The sequence below is a fragment of the Berghia stephanieae genome, chromosome 9, assembly GCF_034508935.2.
Source record: "Berghia stephanieae isolate SIO BIC M18660-M18661 chromosome 9, UCSD_Bste_1.3, whole genome shotgun sequence".
Classification (NCBI taxonomy): domain Eukaryota; kingdom Metazoa; phylum Mollusca; class Gastropoda; order Nudibranchia; family Aeolidiidae; genus Berghia; species Berghia stephanieae.
In genome coordinates, this window is record NC_088368.1 from 22,676,653 (window position 1) to 22,690,598 (window position 13,946).

A 13,946-nucleotide genomic window follows, 5' to 3' on the forward strand; every position below is an offset into this window, starting at 1 on the left:
GACTGGTGCAAAGGTATTTCCTTGTATTACAAGTAAACGTTCCAGTGGTGCAATCACGATAAAGCCCATAGAAGAATAGAAGAGTCAAAATGCTCGCAGGCGATTATCACATTTACTAAAAAAAATTCCGGCATATGTTGGCAAACTTTCACCCATGGTCTCATCCTGAGTTTTCAGTTTATTATAGTACAGTATAGGACATCTTGGAATCATTACAGAAAAGCTGAACTTTTATATCACTCAGGGTATTATTAATGGCAAAAAACAAGTATTCACCTCTTTAACTTACAAAATAAATGACAACAACAATGACAAAAAAAGCGCTTTTCTCTGAATGATGAAGAAGAATCTTAGTAAGTACATTATAGCTTTTTTTTGTTTGTTGCTTTAGGTCTCTTCCAACACAATTGAGGTTATATGAGAGACCCCTGAAACAAAAAAACAAGCAATCTAACAAAAATAGTACAAATGTAAATCAAAATCATAACCTAAAGATATCATAAGCTAAATTATAAATAACCAAGAACAAACAGGCAGAAGATTTACAGAAAAAAAAAATATCCCTGTCAAAAATACAATTACAAACCAAAGAAGCAGGATAGGCTAGTAAAGAGAAGAAGAAACGACATCACTATCAGATCGTACACCCATGCGAACATCATAGGTATATGATTCAAGGGTGATGCTCCCATCCAACCACCCGCACACATTATAGCTTATAATATAAGCCATCTCCTAGTATATTCCTTCAAAAAATATCTGGAATTTTAAGGCAACAAATCTGAATCAATTAAAAATGTATTATATACTCAGGCTTATTTATTACTTACGAAGGTAATTTCTTTTATGTAAAGTGAATAATAAAATAATATTTTTTACAAATTCTCCTCTCAAAATCTGGTTTCGAAATAAAAAAGATAATAATCCAAATTTAGTTAAATTTGAGCCCTAAAAAATGTGTATGCAAGCAATACCAATTAAATACAGTGGAACCCTAAAAAATGTGTATGCAAGCAATACCAATTAAATACAGTGGAACCCTAAAAAATGTGTATGCAAGCAATACCAATTAAATACAGTGGAACCAGTATAAAGTCAACGTTTGCTCAAAGTTAGGTCAACACCTCTTGTTGACCTGTTGGTCCAAAATTGTCCGTTCTTTATCTACTAAGTGCGTTCCATTGTTAATGGATAAGTCGACTTTTGCTTAAAGTCAACTAATCTTTCTGGCCCTGTTGGTGGTGGGTTTATCAGGATTCCACTGTAGATATAAAAAGCAAGTTTGACTTTACATTTTTGTTGAAGTTTTCCTGTTGTTTTATTTATTTTTGTTCAAGTTCAACAAGTCTTAAAATGTAAATTAGTATCAAAGCTTGTTTTGTTTTGTTTTTAAGGGTTTTACGGCGCTTGCAACACATTTAGGTTATATCAGCGCCAGTAAAAAGGAAGAAAATGGGATAGTAAAAATTTCTAGAATTACAATTAAAGCACCCAAGAAAAATTAAGACAAAGGGGAACTGGGAACAAATAGGGATCAGATGTAGATTCCAAGAGCATACCACCAATGTAATTAGTTTGAGATCACCTATAAGTCTCAGTGTCCCAGTTATAATGCGACAAGCATTGTTTGGTTCAGGGTCTATCTTATTGGCATGGCTTGACCTAGCCCAGACTGGTGAGCAATACTCGGCCAAGGAGTAACAAAGTGCCAGGGCCGTTGTCCTTAGGGTTTTCGGGTCTGTTCCCCATACCAGCAATCTATAGACTAGCGGGGATAGCACCACCACACATCCACAGAGACGCACAGACCAAAGTCCAGAAATACAAACAAGAAAGTGACACCAGACATCCTCTTTATGAGCAGAACATCGTGCCAAGGAGACTGAAATCTAGGAAAAGCTTCCTGACAACTGAAAGCATCCACCCAGACCATGCAGCCATATACAGAGTGCATTCATGGAAAGAATGGGACTGCTGCCCAAATGATGCCATTCAGGAACCCAAAGCGGAGTAAATTTCCCCAGGAAAGATTGGTTGACACTGCACCGGGCAAGGTCTAAAGTGGGGAAGACCAAAACAACCTTACAAAAATGGGGACTTTCTTCAGACTGTCAATGTGGACACACGGCTCAAAACATGGACCACATCCTTCACAAGTGCGAAATTGGACCACATATCAGTGATATGGACCTGAGATGCTGCACCCCTGAAGCCATCCAATGGATCCACCACTGGCGCGACACGATATGATGATGACCTATAAGTCTCATCCGGACACAAGCATAAAATCCAACAAAGAGGAATACACTCAAATGCCTAAATTATACACTGAAAATAACAAATATAATAATACATAACAGAGAAATGATTTACAAGGAAAAAAATATCATCTCCCAAAACAATAACTATGCATTTGACTGTTTCCCTCCCAGCTAGGACTCCGACCAGGGCCAGGACAAAACCAAGTAATCTCATTCCAAGACAAAGACAGAAAGCATGTTGGAAAACAGTTATAAGGGGATAGAAGACACAGTATGTACCCCCCCCCCCCCTGCCCACTATGGGAGGTCAGGAACCCCACCCAGTGTATCAAAGCTCACATTCCCATCATTAACAGGAATAATAATATTGTTGAGCAATTGTAGAGTCACTGGGCAGCTCGTATCAGTGACTACATCCATCGAAACTGAATCAGAAATTTGCTGGTGGCAGTGCTCACCCTTCTCACTATTATTTTCCGAACAATCATCCTGCACTTTAGACATTTTGGCTCCGGCTGGAGTCTTCCTTGGCTTAATAGTCACAGAATTGATGTGGCCAGGGTGGACTCTCCTGAAATGAGACAAGAGATTTCTCTTATCGTTAAAACCCCTGTCACATTTGTCACATGGGTACTTCTTCTTGTCTGTATGTGTCCACAAGTGCGATTTGAGAACATCAACTGTGCTGAAAGATCTTCCACAAGTTGAGCATTGGTAAGGTTTTAGACCCTCGTGTAACTTTATGTGTCTCTTTAAATTGCCATGGTCATTAAATTCTTTTCCACAGATCTCGCAGTGTTTATGTTTCTTTTCTCCAGAGAGTCTTCGTTGTCTACGTCTTCTCTTCAAGTTTGGTACTGAGCCTTTAGAAAGACATTTCTTTTCATGCCCACGTAACAAAAAGGGTGTAGTGAATCCAGGATGATCGCACATTGAACACTTATATGGAAAGTCCTTAGTGTGTATAAATTCATGATGTTTACGACCTTCACTGTATCGAAACCGTTTACCACAAAAGGAACATGGATAAGGTAAGTCAGCTCGATGAATCCGCATGTGTCTTGATAAGTTTGATACACTTGAAATCTCTTTCCCACAAATGTTACATTTCTTTTTGGCATTCAAGTGCACACTTCCTAAATGTTGTCTTAACACATATTTTGTTTTGAATGCTTTACCACAATAATCACACATAAATGATCTTTTTAATGTATGGATTGATCTCACATGATGCCAGAGTTTACGCTTTCCAAGAAATTCCTTCTCGCACATTGAGCATTTGAAATACTCTCCTTTATCCTCTTCATCATGGCATCGAAGATGACTTCTGAGACATCCTTTGTTTTTAAGTGTTTTTCCACAAATTGTACACAGCACACGTTCATCATCGATGACACCGTCTCTTTCTTTTTTATGCCATCTGAGGTGAAATATGAAGGGTTGAAACAACTTGTACTCTTTACTGCAAATGGGACATACCATTGGACCTCTAGAGTTCGAGTCCTGATTGGCGATGGTTAATGGAAGACCAAACTCTTTCAAAAGATCTTTTGTTATATTGTTGTACGTCTTTGGTTTATCATCATCATCAACCTTCAATTTTACTTTTGGCATTTGTGATTTGGTTGACTTCCGCTTTTTATTAACTGTTGTGATCTGGTCCAGATTCTCTTCTGTGCAAGAGTCAAGGTCACTCAAGTGTGGTGTAGATCCTGTGGTGGCATCCTGAGATATCAAAGACCATCGGTCCATCGAGAAGTCACCTGAATATAAAATGGGAGGAGTCATTAATATAAAGGTACTTAGTTATTTACTTACTTACTTCGGCACTTCACTCTGGCTGGAACATGATTATGCCAAATCCTTTTCATCTTGTATGGCCCTGTACCATCTTCTCTGCTTCTTTTCATGGGAAACTCTATTACGCCCCACTTAATTGAGATACTTCTAGGTCATTTTCATAATTAAATTATATGACACTGCATTGCTCACCTACGTCATTTAACTCATCACCTATTGTTTGTTGGGATCAATTCTAAATTTAGACTCAAAATGATTCCCATTCAATTCAATTCAATCCTTGAAGTTGCAGCTTCATTAAGTGAAGTTAATCGCAGCTGTTAGAATGTTGTTGGTGATGTTGTATTCATGTTTTGTTTGGGGGTTTTTTTGGTGGGGGAGGGGATTGTTGTCTTTTTTTAAATGTTTTTTTTATCTTCTTGTATTTTGATTGGGTTTTTAATGGTTTTTTTTGTTTTAAATAATTTCTACACAGACTAAGGGATTTAAACTTGAAACAACAGTTATATATATATCTATTTTTAAACATTCTTACCATCAATTTCAACGACTTCACTGCCATCATCCTTTGGATTAGTTTGATCCCCTTTGCAGTTCATTAGATGGTAATCCATGTCATCAAAACTCAAGCAATCATTTTTCTGAATTAAGGCGTGCTCAACATCACAATTATCAGTTCTTTTCAGCTTTGAAATTTTGTCATCTGCAGCAGACATCTGGTTCATGATAATTTTGTTATTATCCTCATTATACAAGACTCCTTGTACATCAAAAATTTTGATTTCATTGTCTTTAGCATCATAGTCATTATCACCGAAATTCCCTTGTTCTGCAGAGGAGAGAGTCTCATTGCTATGGATTGTATGACTACTGCAAGCTCTTTGTTGAATCCAGTCACAATCACCATTGTTCTCATTCTCACTATCACCATTACCACTGGAATAATCAAGACACTCTGTTATAATCTCTTTCTTGACCTCCCCAACATTGTCCACATACTCTGTCACTCTATGTAATGAGGCATTGTCATTGTCATCGTCAACATCTATTTTATCACAACTATCATTGCTATACAATGGTTTATGGTTAATTGCATATTTAGTAACTGTTACTCTTTGAGATTCATCAGCCTGTTTTGAATGTTTTGCATTGTTTTCAGCAGTTTTAGAAACACAAAAAGGAGACCTCTCATCTCTCAAGGCTTTTCCTATTTCCTCTAAGGCAGCTGTTGCTTTCTGCCAGTGTGACTGAATTTCAAGGAAGTAGTTTTCTGACCTAGTGGTCAATTTTCTCTTTGATGTTTTGGAACTGGATGGTTGGGTTGTAAGTCCAAAGATTTCAAAGGGGGACAGAGACAAATCAAAATCATCATTGCATGAATTCGTCAAAGGAAGTTTTGGGGAAAAAGAGTCGTTGGTCAATTTTCTGTAAAAGGCACGTTGTAGAAAGCGTAGAAATGCATCCATAATTTCTTGCTCTGTAAACATGGCAGCCATTTCATCCAAACATTGATCTATAGGTGCATCACCTGTCGATGACAATTTATTTTGATGTTTTCTGGTTTTATCCTTGAGAGTCTGTGAAAAAAATAAAACGAAATTTGAACACAGAGGAAAAGTAGTCCTTCAGAGCCATAGCCATTAGGCTCATGGAGTTGGGAGTTTATCCTAGTTTCTATAACATGAAAGGGACACTAGGAATTTCTTGCTAGCCTTTGGATAAGAGGCCAGTCAATTACAAAGCACTGTCCACCAAATCTAACAATCAGCAACCAAACCACTGCTGGGAGGATTGGGGGGAGGGGAGTCAGAAAAAAATCTTGACTGCACCCAGACTCCATCTTGGTCTCTTTGTATGTGAAGTGAGTGTTCTACTAACTGAGCTATCTGGACCTCTGGGGAGAGAGAGGAGGGGGTGTTTATCCGACTATCAGATAAGGTGTAACCCACTAATCGTGTCAATTTCCTGTTATGATGGAATAACCTGAATGAAGAAAATTTAGATTAATATGAAAATGAATAAAATCAGGATTTTTTTTCTCTTTTAAGTTTAAGAAACAAAACTCATTCACCTCAATATTTGTTGTTTTTTTTTTTGGCCACTTTCTTTCTTTTTTTTTTTTTGGTATGGTGTGTGTGTGTGTGTTAGTGTGTGTGTGTGGGAGGGGACAAAAGACACCGAAATTGTTGTGACATATCCTTACATACCTCCTCCTCATTCCTCAAGGCTTTAACCAGTTCTTTGACTTTGCCAAGCTCTTGTCCAACATGTGGATATTTTTCGCCATCAATGACTGAAAACAGTAAGTCCCAGTTTATCCTGTGTGGGTGGAATTAATGATTGAACTGATGAATCCCTTGAATAAAAATATATATATATATACAGATATAGGGGAATAGAAGACACAGTAAATGTCCTCCCTGCCCACTGTGGGAGAATTCTTAATTTAATTTGTTGTAGTTATGTTATAGAAGGCAGACAAACTGAATTGGGTTTTTTTCAGTAATCTGCCAATGTAGGCAAACTATGTGAACTAAGGGTGGCTGAATCAGTGAGATATTTATTGGTTTTCCAGCGGATAGCATGTCTTTGTTCCTTCTGAAGAGTGTTGACACTACAGGCTGTGAAAGGGTCCTAAACTGATTCAGCGTACTCAAGGATTGGCCTGACAATACAAGTTTCATACTTTTGACTATAAATGTTTTATAAACAATACATTTTTAAGCATCTAAATTACTCTGACATAGTACCGTTTTCTTTCTCTCTTCTCTTAATTTGCAAACCACCTCTGGTGTATTGTCGCAAATGTAGGCATCTTGATGTCTTACATTTCAGCAGGATGTATTTGAGTGCTATAGTAGTGAATTAACATATCTCTAAACTGTTCCGTAGTGATTGAATTTACGAAAGGTGGTAGGTTAGTCCACACAGCATTTCTTCAGTACTCAGTGCACAGGATAATTATCATATTTTACAAATAATATATATGATAATTCATTATTATATGACACGAACATCTTATAGGGAATGAGATTAGCGGAAGAGTAGCGTCCCTTGATTGGACGTCACCGGTGGAGAAGTTATTAGAGAGAGAACGTCAATATGGTTTTGCGCATGCGTCTCTCATCCTCGCTTCCAGTGAAAGCGGTGCATGAGACACTTCACTGAAAGCGAGGACGAGAGAGACGCATGCGCAAAACCATGTTGACGATCTCTGTAAGATGACGTCCAATCATGGGACGCTACTCTTCCGCTAATCTCATTCCCTATTCTGAGTTTTAGATATCCTCACCTGGCAAGATTTTTTAATGTTTCTAGTTTTTGAGAAAACTCAAAATAATCCTTCCTTATTCTCTCCATGGAGCCGTTATCACATCAACTGATTCACCTCTGGCCCAAGTCAGATGTCAAATTTCAATCTTGTTGCAACTGGAACAAAAAAACAGAACAGAACTTCTTTGGAGAGAAAAATAATAAAGTGTGTAAATGTGACTCATATAAAAGGGACAATACAATACAAACGTTTCAGTCCTTGACCATTATCAGGAGACAAACAATCAAGACACAAAAACATATATATGATTACAAGAAATCACATTTTGTCAAAGATGCCATTCAGAGTTGCATGGGCGTGTATCTTTGATATATTAATTGCAAAACACTGGCTATCTAACGGAAGTTTTTAAAAAGTAAATTTAAAATGCCTTTTTGGAAAAAAGCTTTCAAAGTCGATCACCCTTCCTTATTGTAATCTTTCTATAACCAGATGACTTCTTTAAACATCACATGAGATTAGATTGAATTTTGAAAGAGAAATATGGATAAGGGAGGGTGAGAGAGAGATAAGGGGGGGGGGGGGGGGGGGGGGGGCTACTCTGCAAGAGTAATTTAATTTTTCTTTCGGCCCAATCCCCTTCCTTTTCCGCTATCTATTCATCCAAGACCTCCACTGTTTTTGTGTGACTTTGGACATTTGGCACCAGTCTGTCTATGCTGATGTCATACAAATGGCAGTGTCACCAAAAATCATGCTCCTGAGCACAGGTGTCAAAATAAGATCACAAGGCATGAGGACCATTTTTGTGGGGGACTCTTGTTTCACAGCCTGGGCGCTTATCACAGGAAAATGTTTGACACGGCAAAATCACCCGGAAACTCAGGCAGGCAATTAACTACAGTGCAACTGGATTTGGATAAATAAATACAGTCAAGAATGGATATATTGACATCGTCAGGACCGTCCATGGTAAAATGTCGATATAAGCGCGATGTCAATTTATCAGTCATTCTAAAAAATGAAAGGGAAACAAATGAGGAAATGCCAGAAAATAACAAGGGAAGTCAATCTTGATGGTATGGTGGCCTTTAAAAGGGCTGATTTTGAAATTTATGACGGTTAATTTGATATGACTTTAAAGTCTAATTTTGTGGTCGTCTCTGAATTCTTATCACTTTTCCATCTACACACTTACAGTAATAGTAATAGGTCTTGTTTTATATTACTGTAAAGCGCTTAGAGTTAGAGCCTGTGACAACGGGGTGAAGCACTATAGAAAAGACATTTATTATTAATATATTGTTGGTTTCCAGGTGTATCATGATATTATGGCATAGTATGTCAAACGAGCTTAATTCACGATTAGGGTGAATTGATTTGATAATAATAAAATATAAAGTTAAGTCTGCTTTCTTTATGAATTTAAGCATTTAAAAGAATGGAAAACGATTAATAATGATGCCAAAACATGATTAGATGACCTCAAGAATCTATGATGGAATTATAAATATGCTGTACCACGAGAGGAGACTGCACTCTACTAAGATTAATTCAGTAATAAACAAAAATGAATATAACAGCTTCAAAAAGAACAAAATACTAAACACGGAACGTTTCGGCTCAAACACCTTCTTCAGCCAACAACAACAAAAAAAAAAAGTCATAAATACATTACTAAATTCCAGATAGTAATGTATTTATGTCTTTATTGATTTTTGTTGTTGACTGAAGAAGGGTTTTGAGCCCGAAACGTTCTGTTTGGTATTTTGTTCTTTTTTTAAAGCTGTTATATTCATTTTTGTTTATACTACTTTTTACAGTCCACAGCTTCCAGCAGCCTAGTATCAATTATAATTCAAATTGATTGTTTGCACAGAACCAATATTTTATTCCGAAAAATCTTCAAATTAATTAGTGAACCCTTTTTATTTGAATTAAAATTGAAAACAAACAAAACAGAGCAAATCAAAGAGTATGAGTATGTTTGAACGACCCTGTACTTGTACTGTATTGTGTACTGTGTCTGAATTGGAACAACCGATTTCCTTATTGGTGGAGACTTCAACTTCCCAGGATGGAACTGGAACTCTATGAAATTAAAAGAAAAATGCCCATTTCCAAACCTACACCATAACTTCGTGGATATTGTTTACGACCATGGACTACAACAGATAATCGATGAACCCACGAGGGGAGAAAATACACTAGACTTAGTTCTTACCAACTCACCACAACTAATACCAAGGGTGGAAATCATTCCAGGCCTCTCAGACCATGATATTCCCTACTGCGAGTTTAGCCTCAATACAACAAAAAAGGCTCAACCTATTAGAGAAATTCCCCTCTACGCCAAGGCAAACTGGGAAAACTTAAGAAATTCTGCAAAAAATATCAGCTGCAATATTCTCACCAATGAATATAAGTCCATAACTGAAGACCTATGGTGCGACTTCAAAAATGCATTACTGGAAGCCGTCAAGGAGTTCATACCTCACAAGACCACCAAAAGCAAGACCAGCATGCCAGGGATAACATCAAATTTAAAAAGAATGATCGCAAAGAAGAATCGCCTGTACAGAAAAATGAACAAGTCTGGTGACGAAAAACTAACAACAGAAATTCGCATCATGAAGCAGACAATACAGCGCGAAATGAGACGTAGTTACTGGTCTCACCTCAACGGCATCTTTAGCGATGAAAATGAAAATAGATCACAAAATAATAAAAGATTTTGGTCATATATAAAAAACCAAAAATCTAATAATGTTGGCATAGCACCACTAAAAAATGAAGGACATCTCATTTCAGACCCCAAAGAGCAGGCAGAAATCCTTAACAAACAGTTCCAATCTGTCTTCAGTGAGGGAAAAGAATTTTCAAATGCAGAGTTTTTTAACAAGACATCAAGACCACCAACACCCCTATAATGAATGACATTACCATCACAGAAGGAGGAGTAATGAAACTACTACTTAAACTTAACCCCCACAAAGCCAGTGGTCCTGACAACCTATCCCCCCGCATCTTAAAAGAATTGGCTCCAGAACTTGCCCCAGGCATCACAGCCATCTTCAAGTCCTCCTTGGCTTCAGGTGTAATACCATCAGATTGGAGAAATGCCAATGTAACACCCGTTTTTAAGAAAGGAGAACACTACGACCCGGCAAATTATAGGCCCATCTCCTTGTATGCATCATCTGCAAACTAATGGAGCACATCATCGTCAGCAACATCATGAACCACTTTGAACAACACAATGTACTAACCGAATACCAACACGGTTTCAGACGTTTGTGATCTTGCGAAACCCAACTGCTGGAATTTACGGAAGAGCTGACAACCAATCTGGAGAAGGGACTCCATACAGACGTCCTTATCATGGACTTTGCCAAAGCCTTTGACCGTGTGAACCACAGCCTACTTATGCACAAGATCCATCGTTACGGCATACAGGGCACAACCTAAACATGGATTAATAACTTCCTTCATGACTGCCAGCAAGCTGTTATTGTTAATGGATGTCGCTCGACTGAAGTACCTGTTAGATCGGGTGTCCCTCAGGGATCTGTCTTAGGACCCTGTCTATTCTTGGTATACATTAATGACCTGCCACTTAATCTAACCACAACAGCCAGACTCTTTGCAGACGATACTGTAGTCTACAGCACTGACAGTGACAAACTGCAAGCGGATATGTATCAACTAGAAATATGGGAAGAAAGCTGGGATATGAAGTTCCACCCAGCGAAGTGCGAATCAATGTCCATAACAAGATCAAAAACACCCGCGATAACTGAATACCACTTACATGGACATACATTGGAGACAGTGAATGTTGCAAAATATCTTGGTGTTAGCATGAAAAAAGACCTAACATGGGATGAGCATATTAACAAAATCACAAGTAAGGCAAACAAAACACTGGGATTTTTAAGGCGTAACCTAAAAATTAGCTCCTCGAAAATCAGGGAAAAGGCATACAAAACATTTGTAAGACCTGATCTGGAATATGCTTCCACTGTTTGGGACCCCCACACCCAAAAATATGTCTCAAAAATTGAATCAGTGCAAAGAAGAGTTGCACGCTACGTCCTGAACAGACACCACAACACCTCAAGTGTATCAGACATGTTAGAAAAACTACAGTGGCCAAAATTAGAACACCGCAGAAAATCAGCAAGATTAACAATGCTATTTAAGATCAAGCACCACCTCGCTGAATGCCCAGTCATCAAGAAAAAACTGATACCAGCACCTTTGAGACAGAGAAGAGGTAACAACAATCAATACAGCCTCATAACACACAGAACACAATACCGTGGTTTTTCCTTCTTGCCGCGTAAGGTCAGAGACTGGAACCGGCTTGACGCTAAAGTGACCGAAGCCACTACAATTGATGCTTTTGTGGCAAGTTGCTATGCAGATACTTAGACCTTACACAAACCATCACTGACCAAAGTTGACGACCCCTGAATGTCCATGGAAATTGATTTTAGACTAACGATTATAAACAAGGAATACAGAGAGATTAGAAAGCAGTTTCATATTTGCCATAATAATCAACCAATTGATTGTGGGCAATCAAAGGAAGAAGAAGAAGAAGAACCCATGTCCGAATTAGAACAACTGGGTATCTGAATTCGAATTATTGGGTAGTCTGGTGATTTGGTGACAAGACTGACAAACGATTTCAATATATATCTATTTGTTAAATAATTAAAAATAAACCAAAGAAAAGAATACTTGAAACTGAAACTCGGGGGGGGGGGGGGGGGGGGGGGGGTTCGGGTAAGTTTAAAAAAAGCAAAATATGATTGGGGAAATTTATTGTATTAAGGTATAGTTTACCAACGTTACCATATATACGATAACCGTGATATGATGTCAAATTTATATCCATCAATCAATTTAGTTATTTCTAAGTTGCGTTGTCTTCGCGGAAGGATGCAACACCCAAGTTTTATTTCTTGGCATCGCGATCTCCCCATATTTCTTTCCCTATTTCTTATTTCTTATCTCTATCAGGGTTGCCAGATTAATTTCAGGCATTCTGCCAGCTGGATAAAATAAATCTGCCAAATACCACAAAAATCTGCCAAACCGTAATATTTATAGATAGAATGCGCTTGGCCAAGGAGTTCACAACATTGCCATCCGGAAGTATAACGGACCAACACACAAACTCTGTGTAACCATGAACTTTTATAGTCTGGCTAATACAGTTTAGTGAGAACAACTCACAAACGTGGATGGCAAAAACAATAACAAAGGCTTGAGTGACGTCATCTGCATACTATCTATAGTACCCCCTTTGAAAACTCATCGGTTTTGTTAAACAAAAAATTCTCAAGGCTGATGTCATAAATTTTTTTATCAATTCCCAAGTTTTAAAAAATATCTAATACATAAAAATTGCCATGGTAAACGTGGAGTAGACCTATACATTCATCCCTAGGCCTCGGAAAATAAAATCTGCCAAATATCTGCCAAACTGCCAAACCGATTTTTCTCTGCCAGACGACTTCAAATTCTGCCCAAAAAAAAAAAGGATATTTGGCAGAAAATCTGCCAAATTGGCAACCCTGATCTCTATCAGTCCTGCCAGGCCAGATGGCCAGAGTTCTTATTGGCCAATTTCGACTTCAAAAGTGGCAATATAGAATCTCAGGTGCCCAAACACTACTAGCACTCTGAAACCTTGAAAAACTCATGGTTTTGATGAAAAATCGACTTAACTTGGGAAGTTTTTGGGGTTGTTTTTTTTTCTATTTTTAATAGAAACCCGAATCTCCGTATGGCAATTTTGGCCACACATGTGCTTATCTGGCAGCCATATCTATACGACCGATTCTACCTCTATAAACAAGAAATAAGAATTCATGTGACTCTATCCAATTTTTAAGTAATTGTGTGCTGATTTGGCAAAACCCGTCGGATGTTGCACGAGCAAGTTTTGAAATACGAACGAATAAAGGTGAAAATCTTTATCTGCGTGATTTTCGTTTGTTCACTTCATTGTTTTTATTAATCCTCCAATTACATTCTCACGAAATATTTTAACAATTTAAAGCTTATAGATAATATTAATTTAGTCTTTCTCTGAGCTCTATCGAAGAGAACTACCTTCAAAACATATTTTGTTTGTGTTACCGAATTTTTTTTTGGATTTAGTTTGCTTTTTTTTGGTTTGTTTTAGTATGAATGTAGTGTACACGTGCTGTTGTGATGATAATGTAACTGTTTTTCAAACAGATCGTAGGATATGTATGTCTTATTTTTAAAAGCGATTTTCTCCGGTTTTTATATTTTTGACCCTCTCCCTTCAAATGGGAATAATTTCGCCCTAATTAAGATAATTACAAAAGTCAAACTGCATTTTATTCCAGAAATGGAGCTTCTATTCGAATATTGTTTGATTCGAACTGTTTCGACATCCAACGGGTTTTGCCAGACAACCAGACGGTCCCCTAACATGCTTAAAGAACTTTACAAGAACATTTAACACGTTGGACGTGACATGACGCCTGTAAGGCGATGGTAAATGTCCAACAGAAACAGCGTTGTTAACGGCCTGAAACTGATTTTACAACTGAGCACCGTGAGATAAT

At 37.7% G+C, this 13,946-nt stretch overlaps 1 protein-coding gene across 2 annotated transcripts; it reads right to left on the reverse strand.

Annotated features, from left to right (window-relative positions):
- Positions 1-1,376: 1,376 nt before the first annotated feature.
- On the reverse strand, positions 1,377-12,371 carry LOC144979879 (uncharacterized). 2 transcript variants are annotated; one of them, XM_078927118.1, is made up of 5 exons: positions 12,196-12,371; positions 7,354-7,490; positions 6,269-6,380; positions 4,597-5,638; positions 1,377-4,024 (listed from the first exon to the last, which is right to left on the reverse strand). In XM_078927118.1, the coding sequence occupies exons 2-5, from the start codon at positions 7,419-7,421 to the stop codon at positions 2,559-2,561; spliced, it is 2,688 nt and encodes an 895-aa protein (XP_078783244.1). In that variant the 5' UTR covers positions 7,422-7,490; positions 12,196-12,371; the 3' UTR covers positions 1,377-2,558. The 2 variants fall into 2 exon arrangements, with proteins under 2 accessions (XP_078783244.1, XP_078783245.1); XM_078927119.1 differs by having other exon boundaries at positions 2,537-4,024; positions 12,187-12,310.
- Between the last annotated feature and the right edge of the window lie 1,575 nt (positions 12,372-13,946).